This window comes from Tamandua tetradactyla, chromosome 21 (genome assembly GCF_023851605.1).
Source record: "Tamandua tetradactyla isolate mTamTet1 chromosome 21, mTamTet1.pri, whole genome shotgun sequence".
NCBI lineage: Eukaryota > Metazoa > Chordata > Mammalia > Pilosa > Myrmecophagidae > Tamandua > Tamandua tetradactyla.
The window spans coordinates 40,619,780-40,647,199 of NC_135347.1; the positions used below are offsets into that span (position 1 = coordinate 40,619,780).

The 27,420-nt window shown below is 33.7% G+C and overlaps 1 protein-coding gene across 1 annotated transcript in view; it reads right to left on the reverse strand.

Moving 5' to 3' along the window:
* The window catches only part of ADGRV1 (adhesion G protein-coupled receptor V1), a 637,421-nt gene that overhangs the window by 554,709 nt on the left and 55,292 nt on the right, over positions 1 to 27,420 (reverse strand). The window contains exons 11-21 of the mRNA XM_077139161.1: positions 25,709 to 25,932; positions 20,924 to 21,050; positions 20,640 to 20,825; positions 19,726 to 19,906; positions 18,992 to 19,155; positions 17,747 to 17,870; positions 16,399 to 16,665; positions 11,967 to 12,093; positions 11,128 to 11,345; positions 9,747 to 10,496; positions 6,153 to 6,526 (exon numbers count right to left, since the gene is read on the reverse strand). Of these exons, the coding sequence (XP_076995276.1) occupies positions 6,153 to 6,526; positions 9,747 to 10,496; positions 11,128 to 11,345; positions 11,967 to 12,093; positions 16,399 to 16,665; positions 17,747 to 17,870; positions 18,992 to 19,155; positions 19,726 to 19,906; positions 20,640 to 20,825; positions 20,924 to 21,050; positions 25,709 to 25,932 (2,742 nt within the window). The remainder of the gene's footprint in view (positions 1 to 6,152; positions 6,527 to 9,746; positions 10,497 to 11,127; positions 11,346 to 11,966; positions 12,094 to 16,398; positions 16,666 to 17,746; positions 17,871 to 18,991; positions 19,156 to 19,725; positions 19,907 to 20,639; positions 20,826 to 20,923; positions 21,051 to 25,708; positions 25,933 to 27,420) is intronic.

The following is a 27,420-nucleotide window of genomic DNA, read 5'->3' on the forward strand; positions in this document are numbered from 1 at the left end:
ATTAATCCCAGCATGTGAATATTTAAACTCCCTTTTCAGCAAGAGGCATGTATTAAATCCAAAGATTCACCCAGGAATGTGTGATATTTCCATATGGACTTTAAATTTTTACCCAATCAATGAACAATACATCTAGCATCCAAAAGGACTAAGAGAGAATCTTCTTGTTTGCAGGAGTCACATGGGGAAAAATTATCTAACCACACCTTCATCTAGTAAAATCTTCATCTAAATCTATAGCTTCCTGAATGTTTTCAGTGTTAAAAAGAAAAAAATCACTATCCATATCTAATAAGAGGGTGCCCAATACATCAAAATTTTATATAAAATTTAATTAATCAGCACTTTATTCAATAAAGCAAACTTTTAAAAGTCTCAATAGGTAATAGCTTTCAAACAGTCCATAAAATATCATCAAGGACACTTGGTAAAAATTTATGTTCATATGTATGAATTTACAGAGATATGACATAATGTCTGAGATTTGCTAAAATACTTCAGCCATAAAAAGATGAAAGAGGATTGACAAATGCTGATAATTGTTGAAGCTAGGTGATGGGTATAGGGATCCACTATTCGGTTTCCTCTATTTTTGTGTACATACAAAAATTTTCATAATAAAAAATGCTTTTAATTTAGGTCTTTTGCCTCCCCCACAACTAAGATTCTGATTCAGTCATGGGGTCCTGAATCAAAGGATGATGAACAGGAATATGAATTAGATAATTCTGACCAAGAGCATCCATAGAAAACACTTTGAGAATTATTAAGCTAAAGGATGTAATTAGCACTAGAAGATGAAGACATGGGGAATAAGCATTTAAAAGCTTTTTTTTTCTATTAAACTACCCATCTAATTGACTTTAGAATCATAACACAAGCAAATGCTTTGACTAGTAATATGAATGCTCATATTATGTAATATCAAAACTAGCACCACTCTGTTTTGCAGTAGAAATAAATGGACCCAGGACTATTTCCTCTTTTGAGTCAGGAGTTTGACATACCTGCAGCTCAGGAGAAGAGTACTAATAAAGGCAAACAAGAAGGACAGTTTTTGGAATCAATTTCCCAAGGAAAAAAACTGCACTAATCTGAAACATCAACAGACTTTCTCTATTGAAACAGAAGATCAAAGCTAAACAATTACACATCCAATTAATTTTTAATTTTGTTTCATGCTTGGTTGATGATCTGTGATAACAGATGATATCAATAGCACTTATATCTAATGAAATCTATTGCATAACAGATGGCAGGCACTTAAATATAAGCATAGTTCAAGTTGAAATAATAGTCTCCTTTTCACAAAAACCTTCCTAATGTCTCTAAATTTATTCTTAAGTCATAAATTTATAAATATAATCCAAGTATTCATCGTAGATAGACCAATGGAAGTGAACTGAGAGTTAAGAAGCAGACCCTCACTATGGCCAATTGATTTTGGAAAAGGTTGCCAAGTCCACCGAATTGGGAGAAAACTGTCTCTTCAACAAATAGTGGTGGGAGTCATGAATATCCATTGCAAAAGAATGAAGGGGGAGCCCTACTTCTTACCATATACAAAAATTAACTCAAATGGAGCAAAGACCTAAATATAAGTATCAGGAATATAAAAACCCTAGAAGTAAATGTAGAGAAACATCTTCAAAATCTTGCATTAGGCAATGGTTTCTTAGACTTTACACCCAAAGTACAAGGAAGAGAAGAAAAATTAAATAAATGGGACCTCATCAAAGTTAAAAACTTTGTGCATCAAAGTACTTTATCATGAAAGTGTAAAGAAAACCTACACAATGGGAGAAAATATTTGGAAGCTGCATATCTGATAAGAGTTTAATATCCAGAATAAACAAATAAAGCTAACAACTTTGCAATGAAAAGAAAACCATTTTTAAAATGGACAAAAGACTTGAACAGACATTTCTCTAAAGAGGATATACAAATGGCCAAAAAGTATATGAAAAAATGTTCAAGATCATTAGACGGTAAAAAAATGGAAATCAAAACCACAATGAGATATTATTTAATACCCACTAGAATGGCTAAATTAACTAAAAAGAAAATTACAAGTGTTGGAAAGGATGTGGAGAAATAGGAACACTCATTCATTGCTAGTAGAATATAAGATAGCACAGGTGCTGTGGAAAACAATTTAGCAGATCCTCAAAAAGCTAAGTATAGAATTATCATGCAACCTGGCAATCCCTCTACTAGGTATATTCTCAAAAGAACTGAAAGCAGGAACTCAAACAGATATTTTACCACCACTGTTCATGGCAGCATTATTCACAACAGCCTAAAAATGGAAGCAACCAAAGTGTCCATGAACCAATGAATGGATAAGCAAAATATGATATATACAATTCAGCAGTAAAAAGGAATAAAGCCCTGATAAATGCAACAATATGGAAGAACCTTGAAGACATCATGTTAAGTGAAATAAGTCAGAAGGACATTGAAGGACAAATATTATATGATCTCACTGATATGAAAGAATTAGAATAAGCAAACTCATAGAATCAGATTCTAGAATATAGGTTACCAGACTGGGCTGGAGGTAGGTAACAGGAAGTTAATGCTAAAATTTCTATTTGGGTTGATTATAAAAGTTTGGTAATTGATTCTGGTACTGGTGGCAAAACATTATGAGAGTAATTAACAACACGATTTACATATGTGAATGTAGTAAAAAGGGGAAATTTTAGGTTGTATAAATGTTACTAGAATGAAATTTTTTTAGAAAATCGACTGGTCTATTCTGCAATTTGAACAGGATCTTTTACTCTACATGATTTTATAATATCACACATTGGTCATCTGGAAAATATTGGTTCACTGATTTATATAGATCTTTCACATGTTGATACATTTCATGACACAAAATAAATAAATCACACTTGTTAATATCACTATCAGTCTTATCTGAAAAGTCTTTAAATATTGGGAGGCAGTCTAACTCGCTTTGGTGGACACAAGTGTCCACCAAAAGGAAAACTCTAATTTTCAATTGAAAGCTTGGATTTTTATCATTGGTAATAATTCCTGTCAGTTTTTCCTTGAAATCATTTGCTCACTTCATTCATTTTCAAGAAAGTCCCAGATACCCAACATTGAATAACCAGAGATTTTCAGTTAGACTTTCAAGTGATAACAGTGTCCCATGAAGAGAGTTATCAGTTCAATTCAAAACTCAAAAATTGCACGTGTTTTCTTTTGCTGGTAATGCAGCAGAAGTGTTTTATTTGAAAGCTTCCCATTCAGTGATGCAGAATATTAAAAAAATAAGTACTCCAACTAAAGGTTCTATAAAACCACATTTTTAACTGCTTCCTCAAAGACATTTTTAAGTGAAACACATACTTTTCAAACTGTGGGTGGGTGGGGATAAATAATGCAGTGACAAATTCAGTTTGGTATTACTGCCTTGAGGCATACTAAGGTACTAAACAGCTTTATCTTCCACTGTTTTTGCAGTGCAAACGTCAATCAAGTGACATATTGGTATTTTTATGAAAATTGGTTTGGCCTTTTAGAATTCCTGAAAGGATCTCAGGAACCTCCAAGAGTCCTTGGACCACACTTTGAGAGCCACTTCAGTAAGCAATCAATAAATATTCATAATGATGATGATGATGATGATAATGCTAACAATTTTTAAAAAGCATTTTGTCTTACTCTTGTTTTCATATCGCACCAAAATGAAAGTAAGAATTCTACATTTCTTAATATTTTCAGAAATGAAAATTCTGTAATCTTCCTGGAAATCAAACTCCAATTTTAATCTTTTAGACTCCACAAAACTTTTCTTGTATTAACCATCTAAATAGTCCTCTTTCCAATACAGATACATTTCATTTTTATCCCATAGAGACTTGGAGAATAACCAGTTAAGAGTTATTTTTCTCTGCAGCTAGTTCTACTAATAAGGGTGTGGTAGCTTACATTGGGAAGTTTTCTCTTCCATAATCAAATGCTTAACCAGCCATGTTTAAGTTCAGATTTCCAGAAAGAGACAAAGTTGCATACTTCAGTGGTGTATACCAACATCAACCACAATCGATCAATGGAACTGAGACAAGTCAGCTTTGAAGAATTTATTATAACGGCCCAAAAAGCAAGAGAAACACTCAGAAGCTATTCCTTATTGTAGACAGGTTATTTTATTTTGTTATGCATCACTTTGTTGTTGTTTTTTTCACATGCCTGTTTATGCAGTTAAATGAGTCTAAACAACTTTCATATGCGAATTGCTATGAGCCTTTTCATGCCTTGATAGTAAAAAAGATTCATGAACTCAATAAATATTTATTAAGCACCTACTCTGCTCCATTCTAAAAACTAGATAAACAATAATGGAGAATAAGATTTTATTACACTAAGAGATACCTCAGTGCTCTTTTATGTTTGTGGTGGAAAGAGAATAGGCAATAAATCGGCAGACCTAAAAATAATAAAGAAAATTTGAGAGTAATCAACGCTATGAAAAAATTTAAATTAGGTGAAGGGATGGAGAGTAACAAGTCGGGAAAAGGGAGGGACACATTAAATAAGAAATTCATCACTGAGATGTCTTTGGACATTTGAAAAGTAGCCAGATGTATGAAAAGCTGGAATATGAGTGTTCCCGACAGAGAGGATAGCAAGCACAGATGTTCTTACCTTGGAACTGAAACAATCAAGTCTGGCTGAAACATTCTGACCAAAGGGGAGAATTACACAAGAAGAGGAGTTCAGAGCTACAGACATAGGCCAGATTGTGAAGGGAACTGTAGACATGATGAGGAAAGCTGACTTTATTTACAAAAAGGTTCTCAGACCCTGATGGAAATCCATTTGTCTTTTTAAAAACAGACATGATGATACTAAGGTTACAGGGAGAAAGCCAATAGGTTAGGAGTTGCAAGACAAGTGGGATCAAATCCCAGTTCATTGTATCCTAAGAGAAAAAAAAAATGAAAAGGAATATTTATCAAGCATGACTGATTGCCAAGCAGTGCACCAGGCATTTGATCCTGTCTCATTTAATTCAATTTGGGTTATTTTCTCAGGACACTAAGCCTCAATGCTGACCCTATAAAATGGAGAGAAAAATAATTAATATTTTGCACCTATATTATACATTATCAGAAGGTACTAAGTAGTAACATGTATGTTCTTCAATGACTGAATTGCTCTTTAAAGGTGTCATAATTATAAGTAAACATATCTCTTTTTCAAATTTTAGATTTGTACAGCATTCATATTCTCTGTTGTAGAATATTCCATATCTGACGTGGAAGAGACCTCTTCTCATTATCTCCAAACCAACTATCTAAGAAGGGACCAATAAGATATTCTAGAGAGCCAGGCCCTCCAATATGAGGCCTAGAAACTAGATATTTTTTCAAGCTCTACCCATCCAGAGTTTTTTCAGTCATTTCAATTTACAGATAAAACCTTCTAAGCCTATTAGAAACCATTTGTAAAGTGAAAGGCTCTCTAGTTCCTTGGCATCCTTTCATGGACACTGAGCCATTGCTGTCACATATAACACCTGTGAAGTAGTTTCATAAGATCTCACATTACTGAACAGGAAATCAAGATGATTACAAATCTTTAAAACTTGGAAAGAACTGATAAGAGCAGTAAAACAGCCTAATGAATTGAGCCAGCCAAGAAAGTGGGTAAGAAAGACATTTATACCGAACACAGAGGAATGTTTAGCTACTTACGTGCATTTCAAATGTGATAAAAACTCCCCCCAAATCATATTTTAATAAAATTTCAATTAAAAAATTTCATACAAGCTTTCAATATATATAATTTCCTTTGCTTATACACTACCCAAAACAGCAGCCAAAAAGTAAATTACACTTGGAATATAATTGTGTGCTCTAAGAAGTGCATTAGCTTTAAAGTTAATTGCTAGCTTCATTTGCTATTGTTGCTAATTGCTATTTCATTATACTTCTATCAGCTCATAATAAGTTTCTGATACAAACTGTGAACTCATGAGACAGGGACCTTTCATTTATCTTTGCAACCACAGGGTCTAGCATATTTTGGGGCTTAGAGAAGATGCTCAAGCAATCTTACCAAATTAAAGTAAGACTACTAGCAAATTCTACAGTGAATTTTGTAACTCAAAATTCTCTATATTCACTCCTTACCTCTGGTATGCAGGCCCCCGTGAAACCAAACAAGCCATTGGCATTGTCACTTCTTTGTATTCTTAATCTTGCTGTTGTATTTTCTTCAGAAATGCGAGCTCCTCCATATACAGAGACTAGTTTAAGAAGGAATAATTCTTCTCCTTCCTCTTCATTGTCATCTCTTGCAGAAACAATGAATGATTTGTTTGTTTCTCCCTGTCTGAACTCCAGATAACCAGAAATGGGGTGTAAATCATTCTTGGCTGGCATGGCATGAAGTTCATAAATTTCTTCAAGGGTCAGTTTCCTCTCATAGGACCTCACATCCTGCATCCGACCTGTAAATCTGTCATTGCCATTGATCCCTGCTCCTATTCTCAATATTCCAGGACCTGAAATCAGAGATGATGTAAATGCTATAAGATCCACAACTGTCCTTTCCTAAATTACAAGTTTGATTTAGAAAGTGAAACAATCTTAATGAAATGTGTTATTGGAGAAGCAAAACTTTGGCACAACAAGTACAAAATCTAATCCATGCTATCTTCTGTTAGGACGAATAATGAATCCATAAACTAATCAATGAGATTTATGATGTTTTCTACACAAGGAATTAGCAACTACCTTCAATTTAGATATTTTTAAGGTAAATTTTATTAGTCTCTCAAATTACATTTCTGTACATAAAAAGAGCTAAATATATACATGTGTATGTATATATATGTATGTGTTAAGTGTGTATGTATGTGTGAATATATGTATTTGGATAGACATGTCTTCCATGACAATTTTTAATATAATTGTACCTCTAAGAATAGAATATACATATATATGAGCCTGGTAGTGATTTTGCAAATATCTGATATATCTGAAAACAAATATTTCTTATCAATAGCCTCAGCGGAGGAATAGCTCTTTTCCGGTAGTCACACGTACTTCACATTATTATCACTACTGTTCACACGCCTGCTACAGCAGTTCTGTGCCTGTGCAGCAAAACCACACCACCCACTCCCTGGAACTCCAGGTCAGGTGGGAAATCCTATGACATTGCCCTTCCTATTTGATTATCTGGCAGCTAAATGATATAAGGTCTCCTGATTCTCACAAAACCATGTCACAGGTCTTGCCAGCTAGGAGACTGTTCAAAATCAATATATATAAACGAACTTTTCTCCTTTAGTTTTGTTTCTATGATCTACTAGAAGGAACAATGACCCAGGACACAAAGGCTTAGATTCAAGTCAAAGGCTTAGACACCTGTCTGTATCATCCTATGCAACTTATTTACTGGCTTTGAACTCTATTTCTTTATCTGTAAAATATTTAATATATAGGGCTATGGTGAAGTCCAAATGAGGCAACGTATGTTAAATGCCTTATAAATGAAACACACTACGCAAGCTTGAGGCATTCTAATCCATTGTTTCTATGTCTAATTCTCCAGAACAAACATGATCTCAGTTTCTCTGATTTCAGTATCAACTACTTTAGTTACAATGCAAAAACATTCAAAATGAAAAGGTTATAAAGATGCCAATATATTATAGTGATTCCTTTAGAGTGGAGGGAATATGGTAACTTTCACTGTGCTTCTTAAAGCTATTATGTACTTTTCCAATTTCATGGAATAAACATGTTACTTTTTTCAATAACGGAGAAAACTGAGTAAATATATATTTCATGAATGTAAAAATTTTAATAATATAATTAACGTTTATAGCTGTAATCTCCAAATGATGGTACTGTGAATGATTTTTGTCCTACATATGTACTTTAAAATTTTTCTGTAGTAACCATAAATTTATCTGTTTAGAAATAACACCTTTTTTTTTTAAACTACAGTGAGACACCACAACCAGAATGGCAAAAATGAAAGACAGGAAATACCACATTAGTGAATATGTGAACAGCGAAATTCTCATACACCACTGGTGAGAGGATATATGGTTCAACTATTTTGGAAAACTGTTAGGCAGTATCTTTTAAAACTGAACATATGCATACTCTAAGACTCAGCAATCCCACTGCTAGGTATATATGCAACAGGAATGTAGAAATGCAGAATGTAGAAAGACATTCACCAAAAAACATGAATAAGAATGTTCATAGACACACCTTATGTAAAAGCTAAACTGGACACAACCCAAATGACAATTCAAAGTAGCATGAATAAATAAAGTGTGATTAAGTTACACAATTGGAACCCTATATAGAAATGAGAGTGAAAGATTTACAACAGGGGAAAATATGGATAAGCAAAATACTGAATAAAAGAAGCCAGACATTTAAGTGTACATACTGCTCAATCTATTTACATAAAGAAATAAAAGACAGGAAAAGCTAATCTTACATTCTTAGAAAGGAAGAAAACAGGCACCCTTGATGAGCAGGGTAGGTTAGTAATTGCAGGAAATCCAAAAGGGGTTTGGGGGGCCTTGAAAGCTCTGTTTCTGGATCTGGGTGCTGGTTACATGGTTGCTAAAACCAAGGAATTTTAAATTTCTAAAAATTCATCTCACTGCACACTTACAATATATACAATTTTATATTATATGATAACAACTTTTAAAAATATATACACACTTTTGAAATTTACTTCAAAATATTAGTTCTTAGCAGTGAGCCAAACAGAGGGGGGGAAAGAACTCTCACTTTCCCCAATCTTCTCCGTTCTTGTTCTATCACCACTATCATCAAACAAAGGAATCAGTTCTAACAGATGTATACACACAATCAGGAGGTGAATAATTTCATTCCATGGAGTATTCTAAGTCTGTTCTCAAGGTTGAAATCAGTAAAGAAATGCATGCTGTTTCTTTTGCCCACCTTTGTTTCTGATCAAAAAAATAATACAACCAGATGAGTAATGTAGGTAATTCAGAAGGGAAAAATTAAATTAAGCTACAACAATATTGCTCTGCCCTACATTGTTTCTGGATATAACATAGAATCAGAGCACAGAGAGACTAGGAAAGAACTGTGATGACAGTGGAGGTAAATCAACATTTGTGCGCATACATGCATACAACTATTTCTTTAAAAAACAGCATATAAGATCTAGCAATAAAAATTATGTTTATCTATTCAAAGCACTCCACGGAATTTATAGATTTTTTTTTAGACTCACCTCCCGATCTTATAAACCTTTTATAATCTTTTTCTTACATGATTTTTTCTCTTCTACCTTCCTCTCCAATCTTATACCCACTGCCCTATACTTCCAGTAATACTGAACTACTAGCAGTTTCCCATGCACAATATGCTATTTCACATTTCTGCACCTCTGCACTTTCCTCTGCCTGAAATGCTATTCCCCATACCTCCTACTCCCCACGAGAGGTAGAAATGTTTCTCCTCTAGTATTCTTTCCTTTCCTCCCACAGTGTACTGAAGTGATGTTTGCACACCTCTTCCATAGAGCCAGGTTCCTCAAGAACAAAGACTTGACTGAAACATTTCTGCAACACTCACCACAGAACTTACCATGATCTTCATAGGCTCGTAGTTTTGTTTAAAGAAATTAAACCAATATACAAGTGAAGTTTTTAAATACCTACTAGCATTTTAAAAAATTGAAACAAAGGTCCTAGTTGTAAAGATGATACTGACCATCAGTGATGGCTTCTCCTTTCAGACTCTTGATTCCTCTAGGCATTGCATTTCCATCAAGGTAGAATTCAATTATGCCATCATCCAGGACAATTAGAAAATGAAGCCAAACATTTTCTTCTAAATATTTCATGACTGTTGTCTTGGCAATATATGTAACATTGGAACCCAAGGTTTTGTAATGAAGTGAAAGTGTCAAATGGGATCCATTTGTCTGTATTTTTACCCCATAGTAGATGTTTCCATTGCCATCATCCTTTGCTATAACAAATCCATTTGTATTGACATTAGGCATTACCCAAGCTGAGAATGTAAATCTGGTAATTGTGTTGTTTCTGGAGGTATGGTATTTGGGACCAACAGTCCCAAATGCACCCTCTAAACCAGTGAAGTACAAAGCATCTGTTCCGCTGTGGTGACGCCGCATCTGTGGTTGTAAATGCACAGTGCTAGGGAAAATTCCAACCAGTAAAAAATCTATCATTGGAGGCAACCCAGCAGTGAACTCACTAGACAGTATTTCCCAGCCAACTCGTACATCACCAAAGACACCCTGTTGCCTCAGAATAGTGAAGTTGGTTATATAAGACATATCATCTTCGGAGAGAACATCTTCCGCCACTTCTCTCTCTAAGCACTCTGGCTCCAAGAAGAAAACTCCAAAGGGATCATCACTGAATGGAATCATTACTGTCACCTGGAGATTGGTTTCTGCTAGCTGACCCCCAAGACCTGGAGACCCAGACCCACCTGTGATTAAATGAGAAATTATTACAGTGAAAAACCAGAACTTTAATTATTTTCTAGTGTAAGGCAAAGAGAAAGGAATTTTTTTTAGAAGACAAACTTCTTGGTTAAATTATGTAACTCACTGATCACTCAACAATAGTGTCAGTATAGTTTTCACCACATTTTCAGAGGCATAATGAAAAATAACACCAGTTCACTTTAATCTCATTAATAGTTAATCAAGCCTAAAAAGAGGATATGAACCAGAAAGGTTTAATTATTCTGCTTAAAACCAAAAGAGATGGGAAATTGATTGCTTAAATTATGGTACAACAGTAAAGCTTACACTACCATAAACCTGTATTGCCTATCTTCCATGAATATTAATAGAAGACTCTACAGTGGGTGGGGAAAAGGTCCATTTACAGGCTTGAGAATGGATGGGGAAGCTTCTATGAAAATGAACCAAGATAAGATCACAAATTTGAATATTTAAAAATAACATTTCTATCAAGAAAGATATTTTGGCATTTAAAATCAGACAAATCAAGATACACTTCTTCATCAACTGCCTTTGGCACACAGCTCTAATTCTTAAGTATAAAATATAAAATTGGGGTGGTAAAACAAAAAAGATGGAAAAACACAGCACCTGAAATGTTTACAAGCTTTAGAGTATAAAATTCATTGAATTCAGGAATTTTATCTGGAAAAGCATGGAGAATTATAGGTTTGGCTCCTTCTCCATCCACGAAGTTAACATTCCCTGAAGTTTCATAGAACTCTTGTCCAGGTTGCAAAGCAGAATCATTCTGAAACAGCTGCCAAGCCACAGAAACATTGCCAAAGTGTCCCCGGTGCCTCAAAATCCTACATAATAAATTAAATTATTTTTAAGAAAAATTTATAAATGGTGATTCTAACTCCAATGACAGCTTTCTATGCCATCTAAGAAATATACTTTTTCTTTTTCTCATCCTTAATATAAACCAAACCAGCCAGTCTTACAAACAACCATGAAGTAGCTCATGGAAAGGGAGAAATAATAATAATATAAAGAGAAGCAGCCTTAAAAGTCATGATCTTCAAAATCTAAACTAAAAACAATCTCTAGGTCCAATCAGTAATAAATTTAGATGAGAATTAACAAAAGATTTTCAAAAACAAAATGCAGGGTAAGAGTAGTCATGCGTAATTTGAGAGAAGAGTTCCTGAAAACCTAGGATAAGTCAAGTCTCTCAGTGCGAAAATGGATGGAAGTTTGGGATGAGGAGGAGATAGAGAATAATTTCTGCTTACCAACTAGTGCTTTTTCTTTTTTACAAGTGGTCACAACATATACAAAGTTTATAATTCATTCACACAGTCCATTTTGACATTATTCCATTCTTGACCAACTTTTTTTAATTTTTAAAGGGTCAAAATATTTTTATTTTTGCATAAAGGTTTTATTTTATCCAATTTTAATTTGCCTCATCTAAATATGCTTACCAAAATGAATTAGTCTTTCCTTCTTCTACTGCTTTGTCTATGGGCTCCAGAGAAAAGATACCATTTGTATCATCATTAGCTTCAATTATCACTGTAGCTATCCCATATTGATATACTACTGTATCACCTAAATTTTAAAAAGGAAAAGTCAAAATAAGAAAAGTGCCTGACTTACTCTTACACTTACATTTTAAATTAAGAAACAATTTATAGTTAAGTTCAATTTTTCAGCAAAGACTTCACCTCTGATGGTCATACAATAAATGCAAAACACTGCTGAATTTCTCTAAACATGTTATACAAACACACATACATACTAAACTTATATATGGAAAGAGAGATGCCTAAATAAGCTTAATGTGAAATAGTTCCTATTCTTTTCCTTTGAGGAAGTTTTTAACTGCAAAAACTATTTCATTGAAAACATACAAGACTCTTCTTTTCAAAGTAGGAAGAACTCCAATAGCTTAATTACAAACCAAACCAGCATTTTATAATTTCCAAGTTTTTACGTAGAGATTTTCATTTTATAAAAAATAGTGAAAGGATTATCACATGATTAAAAAAAAACTCTTATATGTATTAATTGAAATCATTGGCTCAAGCTTTTCCTTTTAGAGCTCCCTCTTTAGACAGGAGAACTTTACCTGGTCATACATAAAATTCTCTAGAAATTCTCTAGTGTATTGAACTTGATTCCACTCTACTCCAATAATTTCCACAGCATGTTAGCAACATTATTACATTAGGGATCTGCTCATCTGGAGTGCTCTGGGGTACACAGATCTCTGCCTTTGCTCCAGCTGTGCCCTGTGTGAGTCAAAGTGCTTCCATCCTTACTCAGACGGCTAATTCATGCACTACTCAGGACCCAGGCTCAGGAAACAACTCTCCCAGGGACTCCTCCCTGAATCTCCAGGTTAAGCTAAGTGTCTCTCCACTATGTTCCCACAGCACTTTTTACTTTGTGAGTTTATCATAACAATTATCACACTGTATTCGCCTACACACACATATACACTCACCCAAGAGCACGCACATGCACACACACCGTTTACTGCAAGCTTCATGGACAAGTATTCCTTATTCAAATCCATGCCCTAGCAAGGGAGATGCTCAATAACTGGTACATAGAATTTATTTATGAATATTGGCTAAACTGACACAGATAAAACTTTCAAAATTAGATGAGGTTAACACCTAAATCTAAAATTACAGAAAAAGAATTATATAGTCTTTTTATATTTTTTAATATCATAATATTAAAAATAACTTACATAAATACAAAACTGTATTCCTTTTCACTTAATAATTATCCAAAGGAAAAGGGAAAAAAAGCATTAAAAATCACCATTGGTGATTTATATTTTAAAATAACTTAAAAGAGTATATCATAAAATTCAAAAAATAAATAAAAATAGCAAAATCTAATTTTGGCAGGGTTCTGCTATTATGTACATTTGTGATACAACATGTCACAGGTAGTGCTAAAACTTCATTCTGTTTCTTGCAAGGCAACCTGACAATATCGAATGAGCACTCTAAAGATGTCCACACCGTTTGATCCAACAATTCAATCTCGGGGCATATTCCCTGAACAATAATTATTTAGCATAAACACCAACTGCCAACACTAGGACATGTTAGAGATGCTGCCCCCCACCCCCACCCTCTCATCAGAGGCCATACAGAACCTCGATGTTTGGAGATTGCAAAGGAAGGTAGATAAAGAGAACCAACAAAGGATGAATAAAAGCACAAACTGTAGAAATATCTGTCATCCAACTCTAAATAGCTCAAGTCATTAGATTCTCGGATGCTACCATTTCTAGAAAAATGAGGGCAAATGCAAGGCAGTATGTAGACACACAGGCCCGTCAGCCAATCACACCTTGCTCTCTCTTTCCCTCTTCTCTTTCTCTCCATCTGCCTTCCCCTCTACCCCTCCTTCTCTCTCTCTCTCTGTCTAAAATCAAACTATATACTTCCCCAGTGATATATTTTACTAAAAACCTAAACCTCTCCTTGCAGGGAAACCTCTCCTTTCCATTCTTTTTACAAAAGGTTTTTTGCCAGATTTCTTAATTCCACGTGAGGCCAGAGGTCCCTTCACCATACAGTCTTTGTTTTAGTCCCTCAAATTTCTTTTGTGCTTCTTTTACCATCTGCTTGAAAGCCTTCTCTTCCTCATCTCTTTCCTTGGTATAGCTTGGGCAGCTTCAGAGGCTCTTTCTTGCTACTTTTGCAGCCAGACATGGCGCCTCCCGCCCCTTCCCCAGACCCTGCCCCCAGAAGCAGTTCAGGACGTTTCCATCTACTATTTCAAACCTGGCAGCATTTTGCTCCTAAGGATAATTTAACCCTAATGATTATTTTGACTCAAAAGATGTTTGGGATTAAAAGCCTTTTACCAGAATTACACCAAGTTAATAAATTTCATCAAGAACTTATTTCTAGAGTGAATTGTTAAGACAATGTTATTTCTTCATCACCTTTCTATACTTCACAATAAAAATTCATTAGATCCACTTTTACTTCATTAAAATTATTTTTATCTGTAAAATCTGTTTTTTTTTAAATTTCAGGACAATGGTTTGATTCACCAAATATTTTTGGTCTTTAAGATTTGGCTAATTATGATTTTAATTATGATTTAAAATTGTGAAATTTCTTTTGTGTTCATTATTCTATACAGTTGATTTTTCTCCTCACTAGATGATAATTTCCACCGTTAACTTTGTTTGGTTTTCTTAGTTAAGCCAAGACAACAGGAAAAAGAAAGTGCACAAATCTGGTTTCTAAATATCTATATATATTATTCATTAAAAGGAGCCAAGTCTTTTTGGAAAAACGACTAATTTCAGGGTTGTGACAGGAAAATACAAGATGAACTTGGAACAGGTTGCTGTACCAGGAAGTAAGCAAATGCTTAACAAGTGATAGGGATATATCAAAAAAAAAAAAAAAAGAAGAAGCTATCTCAAACAGGTTATGATTGTCTAAACAATTTGAGTATCAACTAACTAGTGACAGTAGCAAAATATAATTCAATGCATTAAATAGAAATTATGAGTCCACACTGATAAGCATATAAGTTTGATGAGTAACAGAGTATTTACAGAGTTTTAAAAGTAACTGCCCACAAAATATTTATTAATTACAAAGGGGACAAAATAGTTTTACAGAGGAGAAGGCTGGCAGTCACCACCTTAATCTCACTCAAAGTGAACAGCCACAATAATGGAACAAATCAAAGTTGTTTGCTAACTGATAGGATACAATAAAAATACAGTATCACTTCTGTTAAATATTAGATGAAACCAAAAAAGGACATTGTACAAAATAACTGGCCTCTCTTTGTCTACATTGCCAAACTCAGGAAAAGCGAGGGAACTAAAGAGACAAGGCAATTAAATGCAACGCATGATTTGGAACTGGATCAGTTTGCTGGGAAGGACATTAGTGGGACAACTGGAAAAACCTGAACGGGGTCTGAGGATTAGATGTCCATAATCATACTATTGTTAACTTCCTGGTTTTGGCTATGTAGGGAAATGTACTTGTTTGTAGGAAAAGGAGTAAAGGGGCATTATGTTTGAAAATTACTCTCAACAGGTTCAGAAAAAAAAGAGTTCTTTGAAGTCTTAAAAAAATAAAATAAATATGAGAGAAGCCACAGCACTTCTGGCTTATGAAAGGTGGGGTCAAGACATTCTCAGGGCTCAAGGAGTGGGGTCAAAATATTCTATTTCATCATGGAGAAGAAGAAGGAGCCTATATTTTCCCCTTGCAGATTGCCACTCATTTTTTTTACTTTTATTTTTTTATTTCTTTTGTTTAAATTTCAGGATAATGGTTTGATTCACCAAATATTTTAGCCTTTAAGATTTGGCTAATTAGGATCTTTGCCATTGTGAAATTTCTTTTGCGCTCATTATTCTATAAGGTTGATTTTTTTCCTCACTAGATGATAATCAAACAGCCAATCATGATTAATCACCTACAGGATGTAGCTTCCCAACTAGTGGACTCAGCACCCTACTGTGAGACACAAAGCTTTTAAGACATTGAACCCTTAAGTCCTTAGGTGACTAAGATAAGGCAAGATCTAGGCAGCCATAATTCCAAAGGCAGCCTCTTTTAACTATGTTCCTCCTCCTTATAGAACACAATTTTCTATTGCTGTCATATTGTGAGAAAACTTTGAAAAAAAAATACTGCCATAGAGAATACCGGGTACATGAAGCTTGAACACACTTATTCTTCACCCCAGGCCTTAAGAGAGCAATGAAACAAGCAATTTCGCTGTTGAAAAGTCACAAAAGACAGTAAGCACTATTTGGTACCACTACTGTACAGGAGTACTTACTTACTGTCATCTTAATAAAGCACCAAAACAACAGACCTGCCATAAAAACATAATTTTTTTTACCTGTAGAATTAAAGAGGATTATATAAAAGGATTCATCTGTTTCTGGGATATCATCTTCATTAACAAACACAGATATGCTCTGCTCCCTTCTTCCAACCTCAAAAACAAGCGTCTCTCCTTTTTCAACAGGAACAAAGTCTCTCTCCCTTGCAGTCGCTTTCCCATCCATGGATGCATATTGAACAGTGCAGGCAACATCAACAGATCCATTCCTAAGGACGGTGAAGTTGGCAGTCCCATCTTCCTGCACCCTTATTACACGAGGCTCTGACATATCCACAAAGGAAAAAAAGGAATCTATGAGCTTTGCTGATTCTGTCCACAAATTTTCAGATCTTTTATGGTTTCCCTTTATATTTGTCCTTCCCCCTTCAAGAAATGTGCTCTGCTGTCTTTGCTTAAAGGATCATTTCTGTTACCAACTCTTACTTGAGGTTCCTGATTTCTTCAACACTCAATGGCCTTCCTCTTAATTCCTACAGAATTCACAGTCTCCACTATCCAATTTTTCAATAATTGCATTCTATTCGAAACCCAATGCCTACTGCTTCACAAACACAATTCCAAATTTAGCCTATATATTCTTGAGAACGGGCCCAGCCAGTATCTCTTTTTTTTTTTAATTGTTGTTTTTTTTTTTTTTCATGTGGGCAGGCACCGGGAATCGAACCCAGGTCCTCTGGCATGGCAGGCAAGCATTCTTGCCTGCTGAGCTCCCATGGCCCGCCCCCCCAGCCAGTATCTTAATGCTTTATTTCTACCACAGCAGTTAACAGAAGACTGAGCACAGGACCAGTTCATTAAATATGTGCTAATTGAATAATATAAATATGATTCACATTCATTAAAATATGAATCAATAAAAGTCAACTCCTGCAGCTTACCAAAAAGTTTAAGAAAGAATTAGACACCAATTAGATCTCATAAATAAAATGACAGGATGCCTCAGGGGCAGATGGCAGCTCTAAAAAATAGCATTAAAATAGCAAAACTGAGGAAACTGTAATTGATATATACACTAAATATTAATTACTTTAGCATATGGCTAGTCATTAAGTATGAATCATGTGGGAGAATGATCTTCTCTGCACAAAGGAAAGAAAATACCTGGTATTAAAAAGGAGAATGGACTCTAACAAAATAACACTTATTTTCTCTTCTTTTTCCTTCAGAAAACGTATACAAATATTTGTAAAACTCAAAGCGAACAAACAAGGACCATCAGAACAAATCATGAAATCATATTTAAACAAGGATCAATTGCACTCCTTTAAATGTTAACTTTTAAAACTTCACTGAAAACATAGACGCTGGTAAGAAACTCACTCAAATAAGATAGGTATACCACCTGCAAAATAAATGGGGTCATCATTTCTTCTAATCCTCAGGGCTGCAGTTGTTTTATTTCCTATTTTAGCTCCTCCAGTGGCATTAAGAAGGGTGATGGTAAATTCTTCCAACTCCTCTGGAATCTTTTGGAAAATAAGTTATACATGTTCTAAGTCAGGCAGCCTTTTGCATGTATAATTAATTACACTACATACTCCTAATGTTTTTTGTCTTTTTCAAGGGCCCTAATAATAGCACTAGTATTAATTTCCATTTCTGAGTTAGAACAACCCTGAAGTATTCATTCAATTAGGATCCAGAAAAAAAAATCAACATGTGCCCATCCAAACAACCACAGTACTTTGACCAACTACAAAATTTAGTGAGAATAGTGATATTTGCCTGATATAAACTAAAAATAGAACTCTTAAGTAGCCCATACAACTTTTATAAGAAATTGAAAAATACATTGTTTACAAGATAAAAATGAACAGAAAAATATTTTTGATACTTAGTTAGAACATAATTCAGGATACTAACTAAAGCTCAGCTAACTGAGGAAGGCCTCTTAAAAGCCTCTTAAAATCCTCTTAAAATTCCTGACGTGTCACCCAAGTGGATCACAAAAACTTCTCCTATGTCATAACAAGATGAGATTCCCCGTAGCTCTGGGTAAAATGGATCCCAGGTGCACACTGTCTTTCACTTCAGGTGAGCTGGTTCCCTCCCCACCATAAGAGAAGTGATTTGGGATGTACCTCCCCAGGGGTGGAAGAGAGGTACAGCAGACAGCTCACACTCAGTCTCCTAAGCCCAGATCTCCATTGTCACTAAGCTCTCTATGTACAGTACCTACTTTCTCTTCATTATCAATCAGAGGACCCACACTGGATCTGTGAACCATCTAGCCCAGTGTCCTCATCCTGAGAATGGAAACCGGTGTGAAATCTTGATAAATAGTGGCCTTCTCTTCAAATGGCCCACCTTCTAGCCAAGGACGTAACTTCTATCACAACTGGGAATCCCTGATGTTTGATACATAAACAGTATCACTGACAACTACCATTTCTAGGAATTTAAAAAAACCCTTCAGGGGAACTAAAAGATAACATATTTCTTTTGGCTTACAGTCAGACATTTTCATACCCGAGTTTTTAAATCACATAGTCTATTACAAAATATATTTCCAGATATTTATTCAACAAAAAATAATTATTGAGTCACAAAAACATGTAAAGCCAAATGTTGTATATGCAACATTTACCTCATCTGGAAGGGAGTAAATGGTGATATTCTTTGAAAATTCCTGATCTCCAAAGAAAGTAGTCCCTTGGACAGGAAATACATCTTCTGTAAAATCTGGAGTAACCAACCACGATACACTAACATCACCAAAGTTACCTCGATTTCTTATTACACCGTAAACAGCTGTAAAATACAAACATATGTAAAATACATGATAACAGTTTTAAAACAACAAAGAAATTCCTCAAACAAGCAAAAGTAAAATAGGACCTCTTTTTAATAAAAGTTAATTATTTGCTTAGCTCAGCTTCCAAAGTACTCCTGAGTAACAATGTATCAGCCTAGTTCTCCCTCTGTAGGCATGCAATTGATAAAATGAATGGATTCCATTTTTTCTATGACAGTTTCAGCCATTCGCCATAAGAATCAGAATTGCTAGCGACAACTAGTGATAACTCTTAGTTTTAAAGTTTCTCCAACTTGACTTGACTCACTCTTGAGTGTTTGAGTTCCACTGCATATGATTAATTGAAATTAAAATGCAACCAGTCATCAATATCATCACAACAATACGCATGAAGTTAAAATAGCAATTCTAAATATTATTGACAAAAAAAACAAATTTTTGCATTATATGCCATTTCTAAGACAGAATGGACAAGTGATAATAACTAGGTGCTAAAGAGATAAACTAAAAAACAGTATTTCCTCTTTAGTAAACACCGATAGATTATAAGAAGTAGAATATATTACCACTATAGGTATCATCCCCTTTACTTTCATTTATCACCATAATTAAGCTATCAGAAACAAATTCTATATTTCCATGAGGATCATCATTTTTCAGAATCATTATGTTCACAACCGTAGCATTTCCCAACTTGCTTTCCCGTTCACCATGGCTGCCAAGGGCCACCCGATAGGGTTCATCCAACTAAAATGAGAATGTCAAATTAGGAAAAAAGACAAATTTGAAATTTTCAGAACAAATGAAAGATATATAGTCAATAATATTAATATACCATGTTTTCAGAAACATACAACTCACTGAAAAGATAGCAGAACTGATCTTATTCCTAAAATTTCTTTTAACATTCTCTCATAGATTAAGAGAGAAACTAGACATAAGTATACATTGCCCAAAAAGAGAAAAAATAAACCATAATACTATTATAAAACAGCAAGACCATACTTTATTGCTGATGATTTAAACTAATTAGACTAAATTAAAAAAATTAATTTAAAACCTACATATACATTAATGCATAAATATAAGTGAATTATCTCTAGTTCCATTAATATAAAATTTTATTTCCTTTCAACATAATTTAAAAATAAAACTTCTTCAATTCAAAACCAAATCATTAAAACCAGTCAATAGAGGTTACATAGCATAAGGCTTAACAAGTTAAAAAGGTATGAAAACATCACACAACGGCAGACTGCTTGGTATTTCTTTACGTAGGATAAAAATACACCATTCAGATTTGAATTACTCTTATAGCTGATTTTGTGCTTTTTGTCCTCAAACATAATAAGCACTACTCACTTATTTCTTCTCTACCTCTTCCCTGTCTCTCCTTGCCAATATTCAAAATATTTATCTTTATAATACACTAGATACCATAAATTTCCATAAAAGCAATTGGAAAAATAAAATCTCATACCTCTGGTATCCCATCCAATCTTGTTAGCAAGGTGATTACAATTTCCCTTTCCCCAGGTTTAAATTCTAGTACCCCTGAGTTTCCAAAGAATTCATTGCTATCTCTCGGCTCTATCCAGTAGTGTAGAAATTGCTTAACGAGAGCTCCCATGGTTCGGATGATGTGAAGCTCTACGGATTCTCCTTCCTTAAAAGAAAATAAAAATTCCCAAACGTTCAAATCCTTCTCAATATCATTCTTCGGAAGCTGTGAGTACAAAGTGTATTGAAGTTTCCTATACTTACTTTTATAACATAGGGTCCTCTGGAAGCAGGAGAAAATTCAAAAACTCCCCCAGGATCGTCATTTTCGAAAATAATTAAGTCACAGCTAGTATATCCAGATTTCAGCACTTGATTTTCTGCATTGACCCTGTAGAAGTTAGAGAGAAAAATGGTACCTGCTACCTATAGGTTTTACTTGTGATTTTTGCAGGCTTCTAAAGGCAATATTTACAGTATTCTCAGGTAAAGGGAAAGGATACTTATTAGGAATGAAAACCTGTAATTGAATTAAGTGTTTTAAAATCAAAACAGCTTATTTCTAATAGTTATGGAAGAACTTCCATTTGTGGGAGTAGGAAAGTGCATGTGCCAGGAAAGAATCTCCTTTTTTGAATTCATCGTATCTTTTTTATCTGATTGAAACTAACACTGCATATGCAATCAAAAGTTGTAAATGTACTATATTTTACTTCTATAAAGCACCAGAATTTACAGATCTGTTTCCATAGTTTTAGAAAAAATTTAGTTTGTAACATGCCATGAGAAAATATATTTAAACAAAAATTGAATTTTAATTTTACATGCTCTTGAATGTCTTTTAAAAAATCATTGCATAGGATTATAGCAAAAGCTGGATAATTGCATGGACTAAATAAGCTAAAGTGATTGAAAATAAACACTGTTAATGAAACTATAATTAGATTTCAGAAATATTTGGTGACTTTTCAAATGCTTTCCACTCACCTTCACTTTAACCTCATATTTTCTGTATAAAAGAAAATATAGGACAGATAAGAAAATAATATATAGAACAGAAGGATTCTGAGATTCATGGCACATTATAACAATTTCTATAAATATCTCAGAAGAACATATTAAAACAAGATTTTTTTTTTTAATTTCTGGCTTTTATTGCTCACTGTTTAATTAGAATGATCAAAGGACTTGGATTGCAAGGCTCTAAGGATTAGAAAGCCAGCAGGCTTTTTGAGAATTCTCAATCCTGCAAGCTGCTCTAAACCTTTCCAAATGTAACTTCCTATTGAACCAAAAAGTACTGGTGATCTGACCTCAAAATGGCAATGAAGCCTCGATTAATATGTAGAAACGATAGCTCACTTCCTATGTAATGGAGAATCTGAATTAATATCCTTCCCTTGTTTTGGACATCTGGCAAACAATACCTAGAATGCCAGTGGTCCCAGGGGAGATAACTCAAATAACAGAACAGTGATTTATCATATCATTAATACAGTCATATGAGCTTCATAATATTTCACGTATCAATGTTTTCAGTAATTAAAATTTCCTATGTCCACACAGCTAGAAGACAAGAAAACTGGATCAGAACGTAAAATACAAAAGTCCATTCTGAACATTAAACAAGTGAATTTATTTTTAGACTTTCTTAAAATATACTACTCTTCAGTAAAGAGACACATTTTGTAAAGTTCTGTATACAACTGAGAAGAAGTACGCAAAACATTTAGTAGATGCACTCAGAAAACCAATGGTAGAGATAAGAGCATTGTTTGCTAATTCTCTGTTTTACCAACGACAAGATTCATAAAGGATGGTGTGTGAGAATTTCACAATTAAAGCACAATTGCCCTCCAGGTAATGTGTAAACTATAACGAACATTAAATTTCTAAGTCCTTCAAACTTTAAGGCAAGTATCCTAAAGGTACTCATAATTTAAAACTCTTAGGACAAAAAAAATGCCAACTTCATATATGCGTTATCATTGGAAAATGAAACCGCACACAAAGCATGCACAGGCAGGTGGACAAAAAAATTACACAAGAACCGTGGGGTCATGCAGAGCAGAAACCATGTCTCAAACAATCGCTTGCAAAGCAAAATGTTGAGTCACCAAAAGTAAGGCATTATATTTGCACACTTACCCAAAATATACGACAAACCTTTCGGTTTCTACCCTGTCAACAAAGAAAAAAGTGTGGGAGGGGGAAAAAAGAGGTGGGGCACCAGTTCTCAAAAACCTCACTAATAGTCCTAGAAACTTAGAAAGACAGGGTAAAAACAAAACCTAAAAAAATGCCTTCTTTTTCTCCCAGGAGCTAGTAACGTTCCCTTTATGGGAACAGTGCATACTGCGCACGTAGCTACTAACAATTGCTAGCAAGCAGTTCAGCAGTTCCCACTTATAGAAGCTGACCCATGGCCAGCAAGCATGTCAGGACCCATTCAAGAAATTCCTTTCCAGGCCTCCGCCAAGGCGCTTGTGCCTGCCAAGCCAAGTACATGCTCACAAACTGCAGCAGCTGAGCAAACGTTATTCAGCCCTATTTATAATTACTTAGTAGCTTTAATTAGGTTAAAAAAAATAAAATCCTCAGTCCTCAGATCTAAAGCCTATTGTTCTTTAAGTTAGAAAAAGTAAAACTCTATAAGCAGAGAAATATTTACCTTTCATCATTTGCATGGAAACATACTCAACAAGCCATAACATGTCATTATACACTTTAATTGTGATACCTATTACTCAAATACAATTCCACATCAAGAAATCTAAATACTTTTCCAAATCCCCATTTTATTGCATTTTCATGCAGCCTTGAAAAGCACATATCGAAGTGTAGAGTCCTTGAGCTTCATTTTAAAAGTCAAATATACTATTTATAAATGTGGAGTTATATAATACATATATTGAAAATTTTCTGAAATAATGTGGCATAATGAAATAGTGTATGAATTGGGGAAAACTAAACAAGATATTTGTAACTACTGTGATACTGGAAGCATCATAAATTATTTAGTTCTAAGACTATTTGTATCTACACTTAATTGAAATATAGAGAATTTGAATTTGATGTTAAGAGAAAATTGTAAACTTTACCACAATAAAGTATTAGTTTGTTGTTACTGAAGTATTGTGATTTACTGCAATCACATTTTACTATTACCACTGATTCTTTCATTTTAGTTTTTTTTTAAATAGCAAAATCAAAATAGAGGTTTTGATAAAACAGCATGCTATCTCAAATCATTGATTTTATTATCATATTTATTTAACTAAATATTTTAGAAATATCAAATGTAATTTGCTCATTCTTTTTCACATACAATTGCGATAATACAAGTATGTTCTAGCTACTAATTAAATAAGAACATTTTAATAAACATTGGAACTAATTTCCCCTACTTGAAAAGAGAGGAACCAATAATTTCTGAAATCTACCCCATGATTTATACTACCTTGTGTACTGTTTTTACCCATAAGAGAAAAAAAATTTTTGAAACGTAGAACACTTAAAAATTGTATTTAATTTCAAATGTTTACATGATGCAGTTCAAAATGAATATTCTGAAAACATGTAACTTTAAATAGTCACCAGGAATTTGCACAGGTATTATTTAAATCATTTTTTAAACATTTAGTTTAGAGCAGAAACTCTAAACTGAGTTTAAAAAGTTTCTAAGGATTGCTATAGCTTTAGTTTATTATCATTGGTCATTTTTTTTAGCTCTTTTTCAAGATAGTCCACTGATTTAATAAGTCCTTAAACTTAAACAGAAAAGGACATAAATGAAAAAATAATTTCCAATTTATATTTCACTGATATTTTTTTCATCATATGAAATATCTTCCCTTAGGATTTAATCGAACATACATATTAAAATCACAAGTAATCTAGACAGTTTTTTTTTTTTTTTTTAATTTGTATTGTGTTTGGGTTTTGCTTTTGGGATTTTTTGTTTGCTTTTTTTCTTTTCCTTTGTTTTTTTTTACATTTTGCATAAGAAAGGAAATAAATATAATGTGGTTCTGGAAGCAAACAAAATTGAAATGAACATTCAATAAATTTGTTTCCTACATTCTATCTCTTTTTTTCACATTAAAAAAAATACTCATCAGATTTCTAAGGCTGTGTGATTCTCTTGTTTGAGTAGTAAAGAAGATTGAATTAAAACCTGAATGTTTAGACAAAGCACCTACAGAGAAATTAAGGGGATTATAATAAAATATAGAGGATGACGAGTTATATAAACTTTATTATTACTACTTCAGTCCTGATAAATACAGAACAAAACAATATCTGTTGAATTTTTATTTTTTTCTTTCTAAGTGTGGCCCACATGCCACACTTCTCTAGTATGTTGCAACTTTAATATAAAATTTAGATCAGTAGTAAATAGGTTTGCTTTTGATTTAAAAAAAAAGAAAGCATTCATTAAAATCAATTAAAAACAGTATTTTCTTCATTAAAAATTATTTTTTGACTTACTGAAAAAATTCTGATTGCACAATTTTTAATATAAATTACCTACCAAGGAATGCTATGTAAAACCTAAGTATTACTGTAAAAGTACCACTTAAATTTGCATAATTTTTAATCTCTGAAATATAAGTATCATTTGTTTAAATTCCATTTTAAAAAGATAATTTCATATAAGATTAAAGCTTTCTTTTTCCCTTACCCGAACATCTGTAACCATCTCCACTATTGAAAACGAAGCTAACAGAGCTGTTTACTAAACTTAACATATTAGATTTTTTGATGCATTTCTTTAATATAGTGGCATGGCTATGCTTAAGACTTATCTGATACCTCCCATTATTCTCTATGCTTCTTCTCAACAAATAGTACAGTAAAAACTCACTAAAGAATATGACAGCTATCATAATCTAACCAGAAGCTATCTAGATAACAGGGAAGTCAGGCCAGTATAACATTACCGTCTTGATTTGTTTATTTTATGTGGACAAACGAAAACAAGCAAAAATTATGTAAGAGAAATCCTACTTATAAATGTTACTAAACCTTACCAAAATAGGTTATTACCTGTCTAGAGAAAGTGTTATGGTTTCATTCATTTCCGGTATGTCATCAGCTTTGACAGTAATGTTGATTGTTGTGTCACTTTGCCCAGATAAAAACACAACAGAGCCATTAAAGGGATCTATATCATTCAGAGTCACTGCTTTTGAATTAAAGCCAGAGGGCTTCAAACTCCAATAGACAGTAGCCTCACCATCAGTTCCATCTCGATGTAGGGGAATGTATATCTTTTTGTAAAAAGAAAAAACAAAACAATTTCTTCTAAAATACATGCTCACAAATAATAAACGCTTTGCATATAGTTCCTGCATATGTTAAATTATATGAATATATGTATTCTATATGGAGAAGTGAACTGTTAAATGACAACAAACACAACTGAACAAGCCTCATTGAGCATGAAAATAATTTTAGATATAATTATTTCTCAATCACATATAATTATTTATCTTAGTTTTTTCTAATCAAATTTAGCTGCAAAATGAACCCTACCCAAAAATGTGCCTCTCCAGGGATTTATCTTAATAAAAAGTTTGAAAGAGTTCAAAAGTCAAAAGAAGCATGAATAACACAGACTAAGATTATTAAAGAATAAATGTCTATCAGAGGCTCCCTGAAAAAAATTTAATTTAATGGCAAAATATCAACTGAAAAATAAATGTTTGTGATTAAAACTGGAAAATTATGCATAATGTAAAATGCATCCCAAAAATCCCATTTTTTATGCAAATAAAAAAAAATTCTAACCAATACACTACACAGAAACAGAAAGAAAATCAGATACTCAAATCATGGCTCTAATTGGGAAAGTTGCTTAACCTTTCTGACTTCAATTTCCGCACGTGAAATGAAGTTAATGGTCCCTATTTTGCAAGTTCATGGTGCGCGTTACAGATCATGTGAGTAAAGCACCTAGGACAGTGTCTTTCCATAGCATGAGCTAAATAAAGAGAAGTTATTTTCAATAATGTCAAAAACAAACTGTATTAGGTAGTATATAAAAACAAAACTGTATTTTGTCCAAATGTAGAACACTTTAAATATACATAACAAAAAAAGATCACTGTAGCTCAAGAAGTTTTTCAAAGAATATAAATGAATATTTAATGATAGTGATAAATCACTGGGGTTTAAGCCCCTACAAGAGGAATCCTGTTTTCCCTTTGCCCTTTCACACAGCTCATCTTGATAAAAAGGAAGACGTTTTCATCACTATTTTCCTGCTGATTTGGTTGGTAATGAGCAGGGCCCCAGAGTAGGGAGCAAAGTGAGATTCACAGCGAAGTAACAATGCCCATAAATAACTCTGGGAATGCGGGTGGCCAGAGCTGGGATGGGGCACAAAGAACAAAGAGGACCTCCTACTCTTTAGGCTGCTTACTAAGACGAAAAATGCAGATTCACAGAGCCCAAAACATTCTCTGAAAGCTAATTTGGAACCAAGGGAAAAATACTACATGGTAAATGTATAGCTTTATGAAATAAATGAATAAAAGCGATCTAAAATCTAATTTAATAAAAGCAATTAAATGCTCTTCTAATATATCAGGAAACACTAATTACGAAAAAATCAAACATCTTAAAAAAATGGAGACTCTCTGCCTATTTATAGAATCAAAGAGACAAACAAAGGAAATTGTGAGATCTGAACCCCAACACAACGTTAATCCACTCGAATGTGAGGGATTGGGAGGGTCTCAGGGACAGGTTGTGGA